General features: G+C 35.3%; 2 protein-coding genes across 2 annotated transcripts; one reads left to right on the forward strand and one right to left on the reverse strand.

The window, feature by feature from the left end:
* Nucleotides 1–816: 816 nt before the first annotated feature.
* Nucleotides 817–4,797, forward strand: LOC110865387 (uracil phosphoribosyltransferase). Its single transcript, XM_022114632.2, has 12 exons — nt 817–987; nt 1,103–1,195; nt 1,292–1,370; nt 2,131–2,189; nt 2,702–2,779; nt 2,977–3,058; nt 3,251–3,299; nt 3,725–3,786; nt 3,890–3,957; nt 4,110–4,165; nt 4,260–4,307; nt 4,391–4,797. The coding sequence occupies exons 1-12, from the start codon at nt 886–888 to the stop codon at nt 4,440–4,442; spliced, it is 828 nt and encodes a 275-aa protein (XP_021970324.1). The 5' UTR covers nt 817–885; the 3' UTR covers nt 4,443–4,797.
* A 136-nt stretch (nt 4,798–4,933) lies between these two features.
* Nucleotides 4,934–8,775, reverse strand: LOC110865388 (PRA1 family protein A1). Its single transcript, XM_022114634.2, has 8 exons — nt 8,442–8,775; nt 7,843–7,883; nt 7,672–7,750; nt 6,327–6,413; nt 6,166–6,254; nt 5,586–5,657; nt 5,396–5,510; nt 4,934–5,247 (listed from the first exon to the last, which is right to left on the reverse strand). The coding sequence occupies exons 1-7, from the start codon at nt 8,597–8,599 to the stop codon at nt 5,407–5,409; spliced, it is 630 nt and encodes a 209-aa protein (XP_021970326.1). The 5' UTR covers nt 8,600–8,775; the 3' UTR covers nt 4,934–5,247; nt 5,396–5,406.
* Nucleotides 8,776–15,040: the final 6,265 nt, after the last annotated feature.

The following is a 15,040-nucleotide window of genomic DNA, read 5'->3' on the forward strand; positions in this document are numbered from 1 at the left end:
GAGCTACTCATTATCGGCTCGGTTAGAAGCTTGAACGGGTCGAGCTTTAACGAGCTCGAGCCGAAACACAAATTTATTTATTTTATATATAATATGATAATAATGATGATAACAATGGCGAGCCGAGCTCGAGCCAAGCTTTGGCTTGTTTAAGCGAAATTGAAACGAGCTCGAGCCGAGTTTTTAGTTCGTCACCTTTATACTATGTGTATTGACCTATTTTAACGTATGTGACAGGTGTTTAGGATGTTGTGCTATGCTAGCTTTTGTGGAATCAAGCTAGGGGAGTCTAGAAACATCATTTAATAATTTATGAGTTGTCGGAACAGTTTTATCTGTCTGAGATTGTTCTTAAAATAGCTAGAGCCGAGCTTGAGCTATGGATTTTACTTGCAAGCCGAGCTCGAACTCAAATTGGTAGGCTCGAACCGAGCCGAGCTTCATAAAAACATGACGAGCCGAGCTTCATAAAAACATGACGAGCCGAGCTCGAGTCTAGTCAAGCTCAGGCTCGGCCCAGCTCGTTTACACCCATATTTAAATCCTTCCGTATGGATAAAAATAGAACAATGATGTGATGCATTCAATACCGGAAAGAGATTACATTCGGTAGAACCAATGGGTGGTGGTCCATTGACAAAGATAAAAGTCTTTAAATACTTTGGTAAGGGGGTCTTGGATTCAAATTCCATCATAGGAAAAAAGAAAATTTCCGTTAAAAAAAGATTGCAATGGGTAGAAACAACAGGAATAACTTTACACAAATTACTCCCTTTTGTAACTTTCTCTAACATAATATTTACTTTAACATGACCATTCGGAGACACATGTTCCATCAGCATGAGTATCCAGAATCCAATCCTGTAACCAAAAATTCATTATTTGATGATGGCATCCTCACCCATTTCATCCACCCACCACCACCACCACCACCCTCCGGCACCTCCTTTTCTCCACATTCTCTCACTTTCCCTTCATAATAATAAGGTCAAACTTTACCCTTTTCATTTTCCCCAATTCTTTATTCATCTCCCTGTTTTTTGTGCCAATTTTTTTTATTATAACCCCCTTATTTAGTGGTACCCTTTATTGTTTTTTACAGTTTTCTTGCTTTAATAAGACGCACAAACAGCGTACCAGCATCATATTGCAAGCTACTGCTGAAAAAAAATCGGTTCTTGATAATAGAATGCTGGTGAGTGGATGTTTGACTTTATCTTTTGATATTTGGTGTGAAAATTAGAAAAAAAAAATTGATTTTTTTTTGGTTGAATTGTTTGAATTTGTGTAGGTGTTTGTGCCTCCTCATCCTTTGATTAAACACTGGGTTTCAGTGCTCAGAAATGAGCAAACACCATGCCCGATTTTTAGTAAGTTTTGTTGTGGAATTTAGTTATCTTTATTATGGGTTTTTGTTTTTTTCTGTAGGTTGTGACTTGTAAGTATTCATTTTTGTTTATGGAATTAATGTGACATGCATTTGGATCATGGATTCACTTGATCTTGAAGTAAAATCTGTAATTATACTTTAGTCTAAAAGTTAATCCCTTTTACTTTTGTTTTTGTTCTTTTTTTTTCATTTTTTTAATCCAAATGGAAATGTAAGTTGTCAATGAATGTAAATTTGTTTCTAGTCGTAGTCAGCGGCGAAGCTTGACCCGAATGAGAGGGGGGGGGGGGGGGGTTAGATTTCTATAGAACCGGGGGTCGAAAACGTATATACCCAAAAATTCCTATAGAACCGGAGGGTCGAAAACGTATATACCAAAAAATTTCTATACGAAGACTACACACATAACACCACTGAGCGAAAAGTTCAGGGGGTCACCCCCCCCCCCCCTTCTATACTTCGCCCCTGGTCGTAGTGGTAAGCGTTTGAGTCCGTCTAGCAGAGGTCTCTTGTTCAAATCCAGCTTCCACTGGTTTTCTATCTTTAGCCCCTTGAAGGCCGTCTGTCTAATGCAAGTTGTGTTTTACCTGATCCCATTGATTAGCAGGGTATTAGTGGGATCCGTGACTTTTCTTGTGACGGGTTCTCAATGAACATGATCTTGTTAGAATCTGATTTAATTTGGTTCTTTCATCTTTTTGGTCAAAAGGGTTCTGATTTATTTGCTAATTTTATTGCAGAGAGCGCCATGGCTGAGTTGGGAAGGTTGCTTATGTATGAAGCATCAAGGGATTGGCTGGTATACATTATTCTATTCTTAAAAAAATTTAAGAGTTAATTGCCATTTTCGTCCCCGTGGTCGTGGTTTGTCCAATTATGCCAGTTCAGACCAAATTTCAAATTTGTACCATTTTCGTCCCTGACATTCTTGAAACATGTCAGTTCCATCCAAAAAACTAAGGTTAAATCGAATAATTAGACAAACCACATGGACGAAAATGGTAGTTTAACTCATGCTTTTTTGGACGGAACTGGCATGTTTCAAGAATGTTAGGGACGGAAATGGTACAAATTTGAAATTTGGTCCGAACTGGCATAATTGGACAAACCACAGGGACGAAAATGACAGTTAACTCAAAATTTAATTACAACAAGACTTAATTAAAGATAATAAATAAGGACAGAACAGGGTTGACACAAAAGTCAAAATTGGTCTTTTAGCATTATATAAGTTTGAGATGCCTACATTTGTATTTGTGAATTAGCTTTTGGCATACATGCTAAGCAAAAAAAAAATATTGTTTTTTGCAGCCTACAGTTTCAGGGGAGATTCAGTCGCCACTCGGGGTTGCTTCAGTAGAATTTATCGATCCACGAGAACCTGTAGCGGTTAGTATATACATTATAGGATCGTATCACCATGCTTTATTAGAATATATCCTTCGTTTGTGTATTTGGTCTAGAAGTTTCAATAAACGCCAGTTGTTCGGCATCTTACATCCTAGCATTTCAAATTTTGTCATGATAAATGCATATTATGATATTAATCATGTGTTATATAGTTAACTTATAAGCCACATTTGCAGGTTGTTCCCATCCTAAGGGCTGGTCTTGCTCTTGCAGAGCATGCATCGTCCATCTTGCCAGCAACCAACACATACCACCTAGGTAATTAATAATGTTAATGTCCATGTGTAATTTATTACTACACTTTTTTACATAAAGTTGACATCTACCGCCTATTTTTTATACCGGTTTTTTATTTTTACTTTAAATGAAGGTGTACACGTTTTTACATAAAGTTAACATCTACCGCCTATTGTTTATACTGGTTTTTTATTTTTTTTACTTTAAATGAAGGTGTTAGCAGAGACGAGGAGACTCTTCAACCAACGGTATATTTGAACAAGTAAGTTCCAACTAGAGTTGTTACTTTTTTCTAAACACATCCCATTTAATTTAAAAGCTATTCTGTGCAATAGCCAATAGGAATCTACGAAAAGCGTTATGGTATCGTAACGTTTGTTCATTTCCTTTTATTTTTAGAGTTTGATCCATGTATGGCATTTGTTAGTATCATAGCTTCAAAACGGTGTAAAATTTGATGTCAGTGTCACCATCTCCAACCAAGACAACAAAACGACGCAATTTATTGGTGTAACGCTATTTACTCCACCGGTGTATACCAAAATTAAAATAGTAAAATAATTTATAAAATAGATATATTGTTAAAACGATATCATTGAGACCTTCAAAATGAGTATGGTCTTAACTCTTACATATATATTTACAACTGTTATTAATAAGTTAGTTAATTAGTTTTATTTAATGCAGGTTACCTGAAAAGTTTTCCGAAGGAACTCGAGTGTTCGTTGTAGATCCTATGTTAGCAACAGGTAAGCTTGCTTTTAGTTTGTTTCCGTGTATATATTGAGCCTTCCATTTATGTTTTTTATTTTCACTGATAATATTTGTTTTTTGCATTTTAATAATCCTTAGGTGGCACTATAGTTACAGCCATTGACATGATAAAGGAACGCGGAGTTGACAACCAAAATATCAAAGTGGTGAGTATAGAAGCCGTTCATATCCTGTTCTAAATAATCACAAAACTTTTTTTCATCGAGCATTTTATGCTAAATTACCTATATGCCCCTTAGCTTTCATCTACCCCCCCCCCCCCAACTGCACTTAACAGTAGAGATTGGCATGTATTTAGGTATCCGCTGTGGCATGCCCTCCGGCACTCTCAAAACTGAGTGAGAAGTATCCCGGGTACGAACGATATAACCACCTCGAAAACCATTGTGACTTGATGACACGTGTTATTATCATTTAGATTGACATTTTTTATATATAATCTCCTCAGGCTTCATGTATATGCTGGAATTATTGATCCAACTCTTACCGATAAAGGGTAAGCAATCTCACAAATTCATTAATATTTAATCAGGTGTCATTAAGTGATCTTAAGCGCGTGTTTGAAAATGATGATTTCAGGATGATTATCCCTGGACTTGGAGATGCGGGAGACCGAAGCTACGGTACATAAAACCGAACCAAACGGGATACGATTTAAAGCTTTTCGGCACAAATTTTGCTGAAAATGTTGATGTTGTGGAGTCTTTTCCATCTGAGTGTTGGTTATCGCGTGTCAGTGGTCGAGTACTTGTTTCTGTCATCTAGTTTCTAAGCCTTCGCTCTGTGTTTGTTCGGTTATAAAGTTATTTAGATGAGCTTTCTTTCTTAAGGGGCTGTTTGGATTGCTTCTTAGAACTGTTGATTTTTTATGTTTTTGGTCATTCTTAAGTATCTAAACGGGGTTGAGAGAAATATCAAAGAAACGCTTTGGTATACAGTTTAGGTCTTCAATCGACTCCCAATTAATCGGCTTTATATTATGATTATGTTTAAACACAATTATACGGTTATATAGCCGTTTTATGTATCATTAGGAAAGACACAATTATGCGTTTACATAGCCGTTTTATGCATCACTGTTAGACCAAAGAGTAATACACTTATCACAAAGAATCCCATGCATTATCAGAATGAAAAAGGTTGTGAATTTAGGATGCAACAGCATATGGTTCATACGTTGAGTAACGAGTCAAGTAACCAACGTCAACTAAATGTTTAAAATTTGGCCTCCTCACAGGTTTAGGAAACAAAAAGGAAACATTAGATTCACCGGGCTAATTTTCACCCACCAAGCTATAGGCAACTTACAACCCGTGACGTACTTTTTTGACAACGGAGCAGCCCAAACTACAACGATTACAATTATTCCGCAACTGCAACAGCAGGATCAATAGGAAGTCCAGCCACAAATATACACTAGAGATGTCTCTTCATCACTAACAAAATGGATAAAGGTTAATAAAACCATACAAATCAGGCAAATATAGCATGATAAAGCTACAAAAACAAGAGTTCACTTATCTTGTCATCGTTAAAGATTAATGTCAAAGATTAAAGTCACAGATCAAAAGAAGGTGTGCTCACATGAACGTTGACTAGAGTTCACTGTAATTTCGCCAAACCGCACGAAACTCCTCACGAAATGTATTCAATCGAGCTTTCAGGTTAGGTGTCCGAAAGCTTGCATGCATGATAGTAGCTGAGAAACAGACAATAGTCAGCAACCAAACAGTACTTGATATTATTCGACGAATAGCAATAAGATAGAATATACCAAGAAGCCCAACGGCTAATGCCCATAACAAAATCAAGAGGCCGCACGAAACAAACCAAAGAGTGAAACTCACTGCAAAAGGACAAAAGGGTAAATACTAAATTACCAAAAAAAAAGGATTATAAAGAGTAAAATGGCATTTTCATCCTTGAGGTTTGGCCAGTTTTGCGACTTTCGTCCAAAGGTTTGTTTTTCTGCATCTGGATCCAAAAGGTTTGAAATTTTGCCATTTTCATCCGGCTCATTAACTCCATCCATTTTCTCCGTTAAGTCAGTGATATTTTCGTCTTTTTTGTTAACTTAAAAGGCAATTCGGTCTTTTTCATTACATGTACAAGCATTTAGCATAATGTACAAGTATTCAAAATACCTTTACTAAATAAAAAAGACAAAAATACCCCTGACTTAATGGAGAAAAATGGACGGGGTTAACGAGCCGGATGAAAATGGCAAGATTTCAAACCTTTTGGATCCAGATGCGGAAAAACAAACCTTTGGACGAAAGTCGCAAAACTGGCCAAGCCTTATGGACGGAAATGGCATTTTACTCGATTATAAATGAGAAAAAGTTTTTGCATACCAGCAGAGGACATGATAACAAATTGCCAACGAGGACGTCCACATATATAAATTGCTCTTTTGGAAGAAGGGCGCCCTCGAAGAACAGGCCTGCAAGTTTCGGATGGTCATGTAAGAATTGCTACCGTTATATGTTCTAAACGTTTAAGCAAAGAAGCTTACATTGGTGGAGGTCTCATTTTTGCAGCTAAATGTGGTGAAATTTGCCTAACGAATCTTGTTACTTTTTCACTAAATGTGCCTGCAAAACTGTAAACCGTTCGGTTGCCAAGTTAGAGGACGTTTAACTAGTTACAGTAAAACCTCACAGAACCATCTTAAATCATGTTTTTAATGTACAAACTAGCATAATTTGCAATATTGATACTTCAAAAACTAAAAGAACATACAAAACATAAGAAACAATGACAATACATAAATTTGTGATGTCAGCAAAATGTAAAAAAATTATGACAAAGACCACTTCACATTACAGAAAAATTCAATATTTAGGGGTTCAATCTTCGGGGGTGCACTATTATGGGCTTAGAGAAAAATCTAAAAGTAGCTTAAGTGTAAATGGATTGTTACAAAATAAGTGAAGCCTGAAAATACTTGAGTGCTATTTCCATGATTAGTAAAAACAAAACAAAACAAAACAAAGTAATAAGAAAACAAATAATAATAAGAGAGACTAAAAATGTAGGAGCTAATATTTGCAGACAACAACCACTTCTTCAAATTTTTCACATTTTCAGGGGTCTTTCCATATAACTTGTGGTTATTTCTAAAAAAATTTTAACGGGACAGTTGGTCTGTCAACATATCAACTTGATGTCTTAGTAACTTACAAATCTTCGAACACGTATAACCCGTTTTTTATTCTTATAATTGGTATTATTTATGCGATATTTTAAAATTACTTATAATCAGAGATGATACCAACGAAGAAAAATCTGGAAGAACAAGGATGTGACTAGGGTTTTTTGCTGATTGACATCCTGGCAATTATTATGTATTTCACCAAAATTGGCAGCTCTACTCACTGAAAAAATGTCTTAGAAATTTATATTATATATACCAAATTACCAGTTTACCACATACAACCTAAATAAGAAAATATACTACTATAGTGGATTCAGCTAAATAACTGTTGGTAGCATTCTAAGGTATCAATAACTTCCACATTTAAATCAGAACTAGTGTTTTATACACAGTTGGATAGTGTTCTTTAATCCCAAAGAACTAATCGCAATTGTATGCAAATTGTCGGAACTTTGCTAAGAGAAACCGAACTGTTAAAAACACGAACATATATATTCTAAAATATAGATAAATCTGGATAATTGATCTAGAAGCTCAATCTTGAGTCAAATCCCTAACAAGTATGAACATAAACTAGTGTTGTACTATACACTAATGCACCCATGGATTAAGAATCTAATATCTCATACACCGTGTCGTATCGTTCAATCATCATTACAAATATCAATATACATTGCAAACGTAAAGACTAAAACCAACGTACCTATCATTTAAGAAAGCAATTGTGAGAGCTGTAGACACAGCTGCAACAATGGCCAGTGGTCTACTTAGAAATCCCAATCCTACACATAACAAATTCATCATCATTATACCCTTTATAAACACCTTCCAAAACACATCAACCAATTGTATCTCTTCATATCAGTTCCCTTACCAAGTATAAACAGAATCATCAGAAAGTAATTCGTCCGGTAACTGCCCAAAAAAACACAAAACCGTACAAATCATAAAACTAAAATTACTCAAAATAACATAAATATTAGGTCCAATTCTTCTACAAAACAAATTCCCCCAATATACACAAATATCATAGTCCTAACTTAACCAGTAGTAACCAAACAATACCTATAATAGGGCTGAACCGAACGTTTAGTGAACAGTTTGTCAATTTGTAAACCGTTTGGCAGGAAGTTAATTTGTGTTCATTCATTTAATAAATGAACAAACACGAACAAAATAATCCGTTTGTTTAGTTAAATAAATGAACATGAACAGAGACCGAGTTCATTCATTTATGTTCGTGTGAACGTTCGGTAACATGCTCATTTTAGTTCATTAGGGTTTTAAATTTTTATATATTTTATTTAAATACTTCAAAATTCAAACTAATATACATTTGTTTTCATGAACAGTATTTATTTCCTTGGATTGCAGCCCTAGAAATGAAAAAAATAATGCAAAACCGAAGTGTTTATTATTATTATACCAATATATGTAAGGATTGATGATGAAAGAAAATGATAAAGAACATACTAGTAGAGATTACACTTGAGGCGACTGTTCCATTTGTTAGATGAACGAGGGACGGTGAATTTGGAAAAGAATTCGTGGAGAGGACGAGGAGGTGATGACCAGTCGACTTCTTTCAGTGCTTCGATTAGATCTTCGGTTGAAACCGTTCCCCAATCCATTTTGATCACCCTCAAATGGGAATTTTTAATGTTGAGGTTCAAGAAAATGTAAAGATCTTGCAATTTTTGGAATGTGGGTTGTTGTTAACGATCTTGCAATTTCAAAAAAATATTTGTTTTTTTTTTCTTTTTGTGTGTGTGTGTGTGTAATATCATAGAAAACAATTTATTTTCTTATTTTTCTCATAAAAAAATACTAGTGACTTGATTTAGATTAGTATGTTGAACTTCATTAAAAAATGAGAAAAATGCGCGGATAGTCCCTGTGGTTTCGTCTTTTTTCACCTATAGTCCCCAAGTTTCTAAAATTACCTGAATAGTCCCCAACTTTTCATTTTTTATTCCCGGATAGTCCCTGAGTCTAACTTCAGTTTGTTTTCTCTGTTAAGTGGGTGTGAAATTACAAAAATACCCTTTCCTTAAAAAGGCCAAACCACAGGGACTATCCGGGCATCTTCTACATTTTTAGAGAAAAACCCACCACCACACTTTCCGGCGAACTTTTCCGGCGAAATTAATTTCCGGCGACTTTAAATCTTGAACGCGAGTTATTCCGGCACCGCCGCCTTTCCGGTGAACTGACTTCGAAGTACGGTACTCCGCCGTCAGTTCACCGAAAAGGCGGCGGTGCCGGAATAACTCGCGTTCAAGATTTAAAGTTCGTTTTCTTTTCTTTTAATAATCAGCCGCTAGAAAAATAGTTCGTTTTCTTTTCTTTCCCGACAGTCTAGCGTCACAAATGATGATGTCTTCTTCTTCGTTCCTTTTGGTTGTCGGAGATGTAGAAGGGACTGGTGATTGTTATGATCAATGTATGGTCGGAGAACGGTGCTACCGCGGTGAAAGTGATTGACGGCGAGGTGTTGATTCACGACGGCGACGGCAACGGTGATGTTGATGACGGAATATGCGGTAATAACGGAGGGTGTCGGAAATGAATGATGACAGTTGAACGTTGCCGGGAACGATCGGAGGTTGATGATGAATGATACGGTGAACGGAGATGGGCTGTGAATAAAAGATGTCGGAGAATGATTATTAGAAGACAAGCAACTCGAAACCTCTGTGTGTCGAAATCGGAACTCGAAAACTCGAACTTGAACCGGAGAAGATGATGATAAACGATGATTTGCAGAGTGACCAGAGAAGACGACACGTCGATGACGATTGAGGATGACGGATGATGAACAGTGAATGATGAAAACAGGATGTGTGATTTCTGATGATGATGAAGTCGATGTTGTGCACACTCTGATCGCACAACAACGTTCCGGTAGCATAATATGATACTTCAGTCGCACAACAACGTTCCGGTCGCACAACAACCTTGTGCAATTTGGATGATAGTTGAAACTGGTGGTTTTCGGATGTTTCGGATGATGATGATAACAGATAATGGTGATCCGATGATCCGATGATGTTGATGTTGAAGATGCCCGGATAGTGTGGTGGTGGGTTTTTCTCTAAAAATGTAGAAGATGCCCGGATAGTCCCTGTGGTTTGGCCTTTTAAAGGAAAGGGTATTTTTGTAATTTCACACCCACTTAACAGAGAAAACAAACTGAAGTTAGACCCAGGGACTATCCGGGAACAAAAAATGAAAAGTTGGGGACTATTCAGGTAGTTTTAGAAAGTTGGGGACTATAGGTGAAAAAATGCGAAACCACAGGGACTATCCGGACATTTTTCTCTTAAAAATACTTGTAACTTAAAAGATACTTGCAATTTCAATAGTTGCACCTGATAAAGAAGTGAAGAACGCGAAAAGTTAATCAACGCACTTTTGCTATATTAAAGTCTTATATATGAAAAATACACTAATTTGTGAGTTAAATGTGATTTTAGTCGTGTAGTTTGTGTCATTTTCTAGTTTAGTTCAAAAGTTTTACTTTTCGTCTGTGAGTTCAAAAAGTTTCAGCGTTGCCATTTTAGTCCGCTGGGTTAACTTCATCATTTTTTTGTTAACGAGAAGGACAATTCGGTCATTTTATATGTCATTCTGTTAACTAGAAGGGCAATTCAGCCATATAACTTTATACGGCCCGTATACACCATATAAGAATAAAATTTTACCATCTAGGATTATTAATTGCCTTTATATTTTGTTTGACTTGTAAATCTATCAAATGATCTGGACGGTAGTTAATGATAAATGATATAATTTTCTTTTTTCTAACATCCTGTGTGAAAAGAAAAACATCATTTTCTATCTTTTTACATCACAACTTTCACCCTACATATATATAATATTATGGATAAAAAAAAGTCGAATCTCTATATTATATGAATAACAAGATTACGAATTTAGGTAGAACAAAAACAACAGAAAATTAGGGATGAGCAATTCGGTACAGGTATCAAAAAATATCAGTAGCGACGCCATGCTTAAAGTTGGCCCCTTTCGGGTGCTTCGTCTTCATAAAAAACACACCAGATCTGCATGGTTGGCTGAGAAAATAATTTTCAAAAGTGACCGGAAACTAGTAGCAAAGTTACTACTAGCAACTAAGTTACTGAAGTTAGGTACCAACAGAGTCGCAAGAAGTTCGGTAACATGTCCTCATTCTTAGTATTGGCAACTGTGAAGTTTCAAGAATTTGTGTATTGACATGCTAGCTTAATGGACTTGTCCTTGATACGATGCTAGCTAATTTGAATATCAAATATTGTCTAAACTAAAAGCATGTTAACAATAACACATAAGTGGTATTTGTATGATCACTGTGATATCCATGAGACAATATTTATTCATCACGTATAGTTAACAAATTAATCTTGTGAAAAAGAAAATGGCATATTAACAAAACACGTGTGTAAAAATCATAGTTGCAAAAGTCGCTAGACGACCCCTAAGCGGTTGACCGAGGAGTTGAGAGTACTCGGCCTAGGCGGAGAGTACTCGGACATATTAAATTATAAAGAAATTAGTTTTCGGAAATTAAAAATATGTCAAATAACATAAATTTACAAAAATTTTTATAATAAAATACATGAAAATAATATTAATTCTTTAATATGATAGACATACGAATTATGTTTTGTTTTTTTTAAGTCAAACTCGGCCCGATTTGACCTACTAGATCCGATTCTGACAAAGGTTGACCGCGTTTGATCGATTCCGAGTAATTAGGCGTAGTTAAAAAAAGTCGTCTTGGTAGGCTACCTTGTAGCGCTTACTCGAAGAGTACTCGACTTTCGAGACCTTGTTTTACAACTATGCTAAAAATAGAGTTCGGTTGATGAGAGAATGTGTAGGGATGTCCACGATGGCCCTAGTTGCTACGTGTAACTTTTGTAACTTCATGCAATAGTGATGTTATTGACTTGATGATTGATGCAACTTGATGGCAACTATAATGTGAGTTGTGAAGGAGATGGTTGGTACACATTGAGTGGTCTCATGATGTGATTGACTTGATAATTGATGCAAACTTGGCTACTTGCCAACACTGGCACATGATATGCTTAGACTAGAGGCTCCCGTCACGGATGAGAATGAAACTCGAACCCAAACTCGATTAGAATACATCGAAAACATTTGGAATGGGTATAGGGTTGTTAATAAGTGGCGGAGCTTGACCAAAAGTTTCAAGGGGGTGAAAAGTCATGGAACCCAATTTATATTTAGGCAAAATAATTGGGGGGACAATCCAATATAATTTTAAAATTTTTGGACGGAAAATATGAAATTTTATACTTCTAACCGAAACATTGGGAGGGGACGGGTGCACCCCCTCACTTCACACTAAGCTACGCCCTTGTTGGTAATCGTGTATAGAACCAGTTGTGTGATTACTTTTGATATTTGCTGTGAGTATGGAACGGCTATTAGATTTGGTGATATACCCATATATCTGAACTGGTTACCCGATAACATATACTTGCTTATCTGATTATATGTCTGAGATGATTTTCTTTCTTTTTTTAATTTATTTATATTTGAGTTTTCTTTTTTGAACGGCAAACTTTTTTTGTTCCATGCCGTATATGTATATGGGATTTGAACCCAAGATCTCACTCTCCTAAGATGTTTAAAGGCTTTGCTTTTGCCAATGAACCACCACCCTATTGGTATTTATATTCAAGTTTATCTGAATTTTTCCTAAGCCAGACCCATTATCATCCACACAGATTCACATGAATTCAACTCATTTAATCTGAAAATCCACTTATATGCATAGTAATAGTACAAAATGTTAAATTTGCACATTATGCCTATTTTTTGAAGCAATTATGAATTTTAATTTGTAATTAGGCATAAGCTATACTCGAAAAACTTAAGTTATTACATAAAATACGTTTACCAAAATAAAAATAAATAAACGGGTTATACGTGATAACCCAGCCATGAATTCATTGAGTTGACACAAATACAACCCATTTTGCTAAATATATTTATGGGTTCAACCCAAAATTCGCCCAAATTGTTTAGACTAAACTCAGACTTGCGAATTTTATATTAGATTCATATCGTGTCAAAAATTTAAGTCGCCTTTATAATTCATAAACAAAATTAAACAGTAGAAAACAAATTTTAATTATAAATAAAAACAATTAACTTAACTAAAATTACTTATATAGCAATTACCTTAAATGCATAGAAAAATAAATAGTAAGCGTATTTTGTTTTTCTTAAATAACTTAATTTTAAGATACAATATTTTATAAAATTTAATTATCTTGTTGCGACGTGCGTTAATTTATCTACATCTTGATATATTGTTTTCTCAAAACCAAGTTATGAGTAGTAATGTATACCTAATTGAAGTATAAACGTACATGTTATCAAAGCTATCTTACATTTAGTTTTATTATTATTTTCTATAAATTAACACTATTTAGCCTTTTAGTTACTCTAATTACGAATATATCATTGTGACATGCTTCCTTTAATCTATAGAATTCTCCGTGAGTATGCAACTGCATCATACCTATTTTTATCTATGTATCGGTATAAATTACTCAAAACCAAATTGTGAATAATAATGCATTAGTTATTGAATCCCAAAAGCATATGTCATCAAAATTGACTCATGATTTAGTTTTTTGTTTATATAAAAAGACGACGTCTTCTCTTTTGTTATTTTAATAATAGATTATAACGTTTTATAGAATTTGGAATATACCGTTGCGGTATGCGCATTTTTTATCTACTATTTGATAAAAGTTTTTTCCACGGGTTAAATATAGTTGATTTTTTTTCTTTACCATGACGTGTTGATATCCTCTTGGGCATATCTATTTTTGTTGCAATGTTAGTATTATACTGAAACGGTAATAAACCTAACTGCCGCGTAGTTAGATAACAAAAACAATAAACAAAAGAGAGATTATAAATCATCAGAAATTTGAAAAAAAAAATATACACTTATAGATAAGCGCCCCTTCGTAACTAGTGGCTACGTGTGATAGGGGTCCACCATACATCCATTTGTTTGTGTTTGGATTTTCGGACACCCACAAACATGTGACATCCGTTCGTCCATCAAAGCATCCTAAAGTGCTCGAATATGCACTTTGGAGGTGCTCTAAAGACTACGAGTGAGTTTTGGTAAATCAACCATTGATAGATTATAACTTGTCATAGCTTGAGAATGTTATCGTCCATTATTCATAGTGCTTATCATACTTGATTTCACTCTTTTCTCAATTATTTTGTTTTGTATACCACAAAACTAAATATTTTTACTATCAATTTCAGTATCAAAGGGTCGTGTATTTGATTGATTGTTTTTACTATGAAAACTAAAGAGGTATAAATACCAAGAGCCTACCACCAATTACTCCTAAATTAATGCCCTATACAAGGTAAGAGATAAACAATAGAAATACGAGTAGATATAGGTGCCAATTTACACTCCCCCTCAAGTTGGAGGGTGTAGGTCCCAAACGCCTAACTTGCCAAGAAGGAACATCTTGCGAGCCCAAAGCTTTGGTGAATAAGTCAGCGATTTGCATTTTAGTGTCAATGCCTCTTGGTCGAATCTGTTTTGATTTCACCCGTTCTCTAACAAAGAAACAGTCCATCTCTACATGTTTCGTGCGTTCATGATAGACCAGATTATTAGCAATCTCTCTAGCGGATTGGTTGTCACAAAAGAGAGGTGTTGGGTGGTTTTGGTGTACGTTTAGCTCACTTATTAACCATCACATCTACAAGACTTCACTTAGCATTATTACCATAGCACGGTATTCTGCTTCAGCCGAGGAGCGAGAAACTATGGAACATCCAAGCCAGTCTGAATCACTATATACCATGAGTTCAGAACCACCTTCCTTTTGCAACAGGATTCCTTGTCCAGGAATAGTTTTTGAATATCTTAGCGTAACGTTCCGTATTTTCCGATTCTTTTTTCATTTATTTGTAATTCATATTTTCATTTCAATCCCTGTAATTCTAAGACTTTCTCATAATGGAAATTATATTTTGTATCTTTTTTT

Source organism: Helianthus annuus, chromosome 6, assembly GCF_002127325.2.
Source record: "Helianthus annuus cultivar XRQ/B chromosome 6, HanXRQr2.0-SUNRISE, whole genome shotgun sequence".
In the NCBI taxonomy this organism is placed as follows: domain Eukaryota; kingdom Viridiplantae; phylum Streptophyta; class Magnoliopsida; order Asterales; family Asteraceae; genus Helianthus; species Helianthus annuus.

What these genes read in the sequence shown, in the direction of transcription:
- LOC110865387 (XM_022114632.2), top strand. Translation starts at nt 886, where the DNA reads ATGATGGCATCCTCACCCATTTCATCCACCCACCACCACCACCACCAC. An exon ending in AACACCATGCCCGATTTTTA is followed by an intron (nt 1,371 to 2,130) that starts GTAAGTTTTGTT and finishes ATTTTATTGCAG; the next exon opens with AGAGCGCCATGGCTGAGTTG. An exon ending in AACCAACACATACCACCTAG is followed by an intron (nt 3,059 to 3,250) that starts GTAATTAATAAT and finishes CTTTAAATGAAG; the next exon opens with GTGTTAGCAGAGACGAGGAG.
- LOC110865388 (XM_022114634.2), bottom strand. Translation starts at nt 8,599, where the DNA reads ATGGATTGGGGAACGGTTTCAACCGAAGATCTAATCGAAGCACTGAAA. An exon ending in CTCAAGTGTAATCTCTACTA is followed by an intron (nt 7,884 to 8,441) that starts GTATGTTCTTTA and finishes TTTTTTGGGCAG; the next exon opens with TTACCGGACGAATTACTTTC. An exon ending in AAAATGAGACCTCCACCAAT is followed by an intron (nt 6,255 to 6,326) that starts GTAAGCTTCTTT and finishes CGAAACTTGCAG; the next exon opens with GCCTGTTCTTCGAGGGCGCC.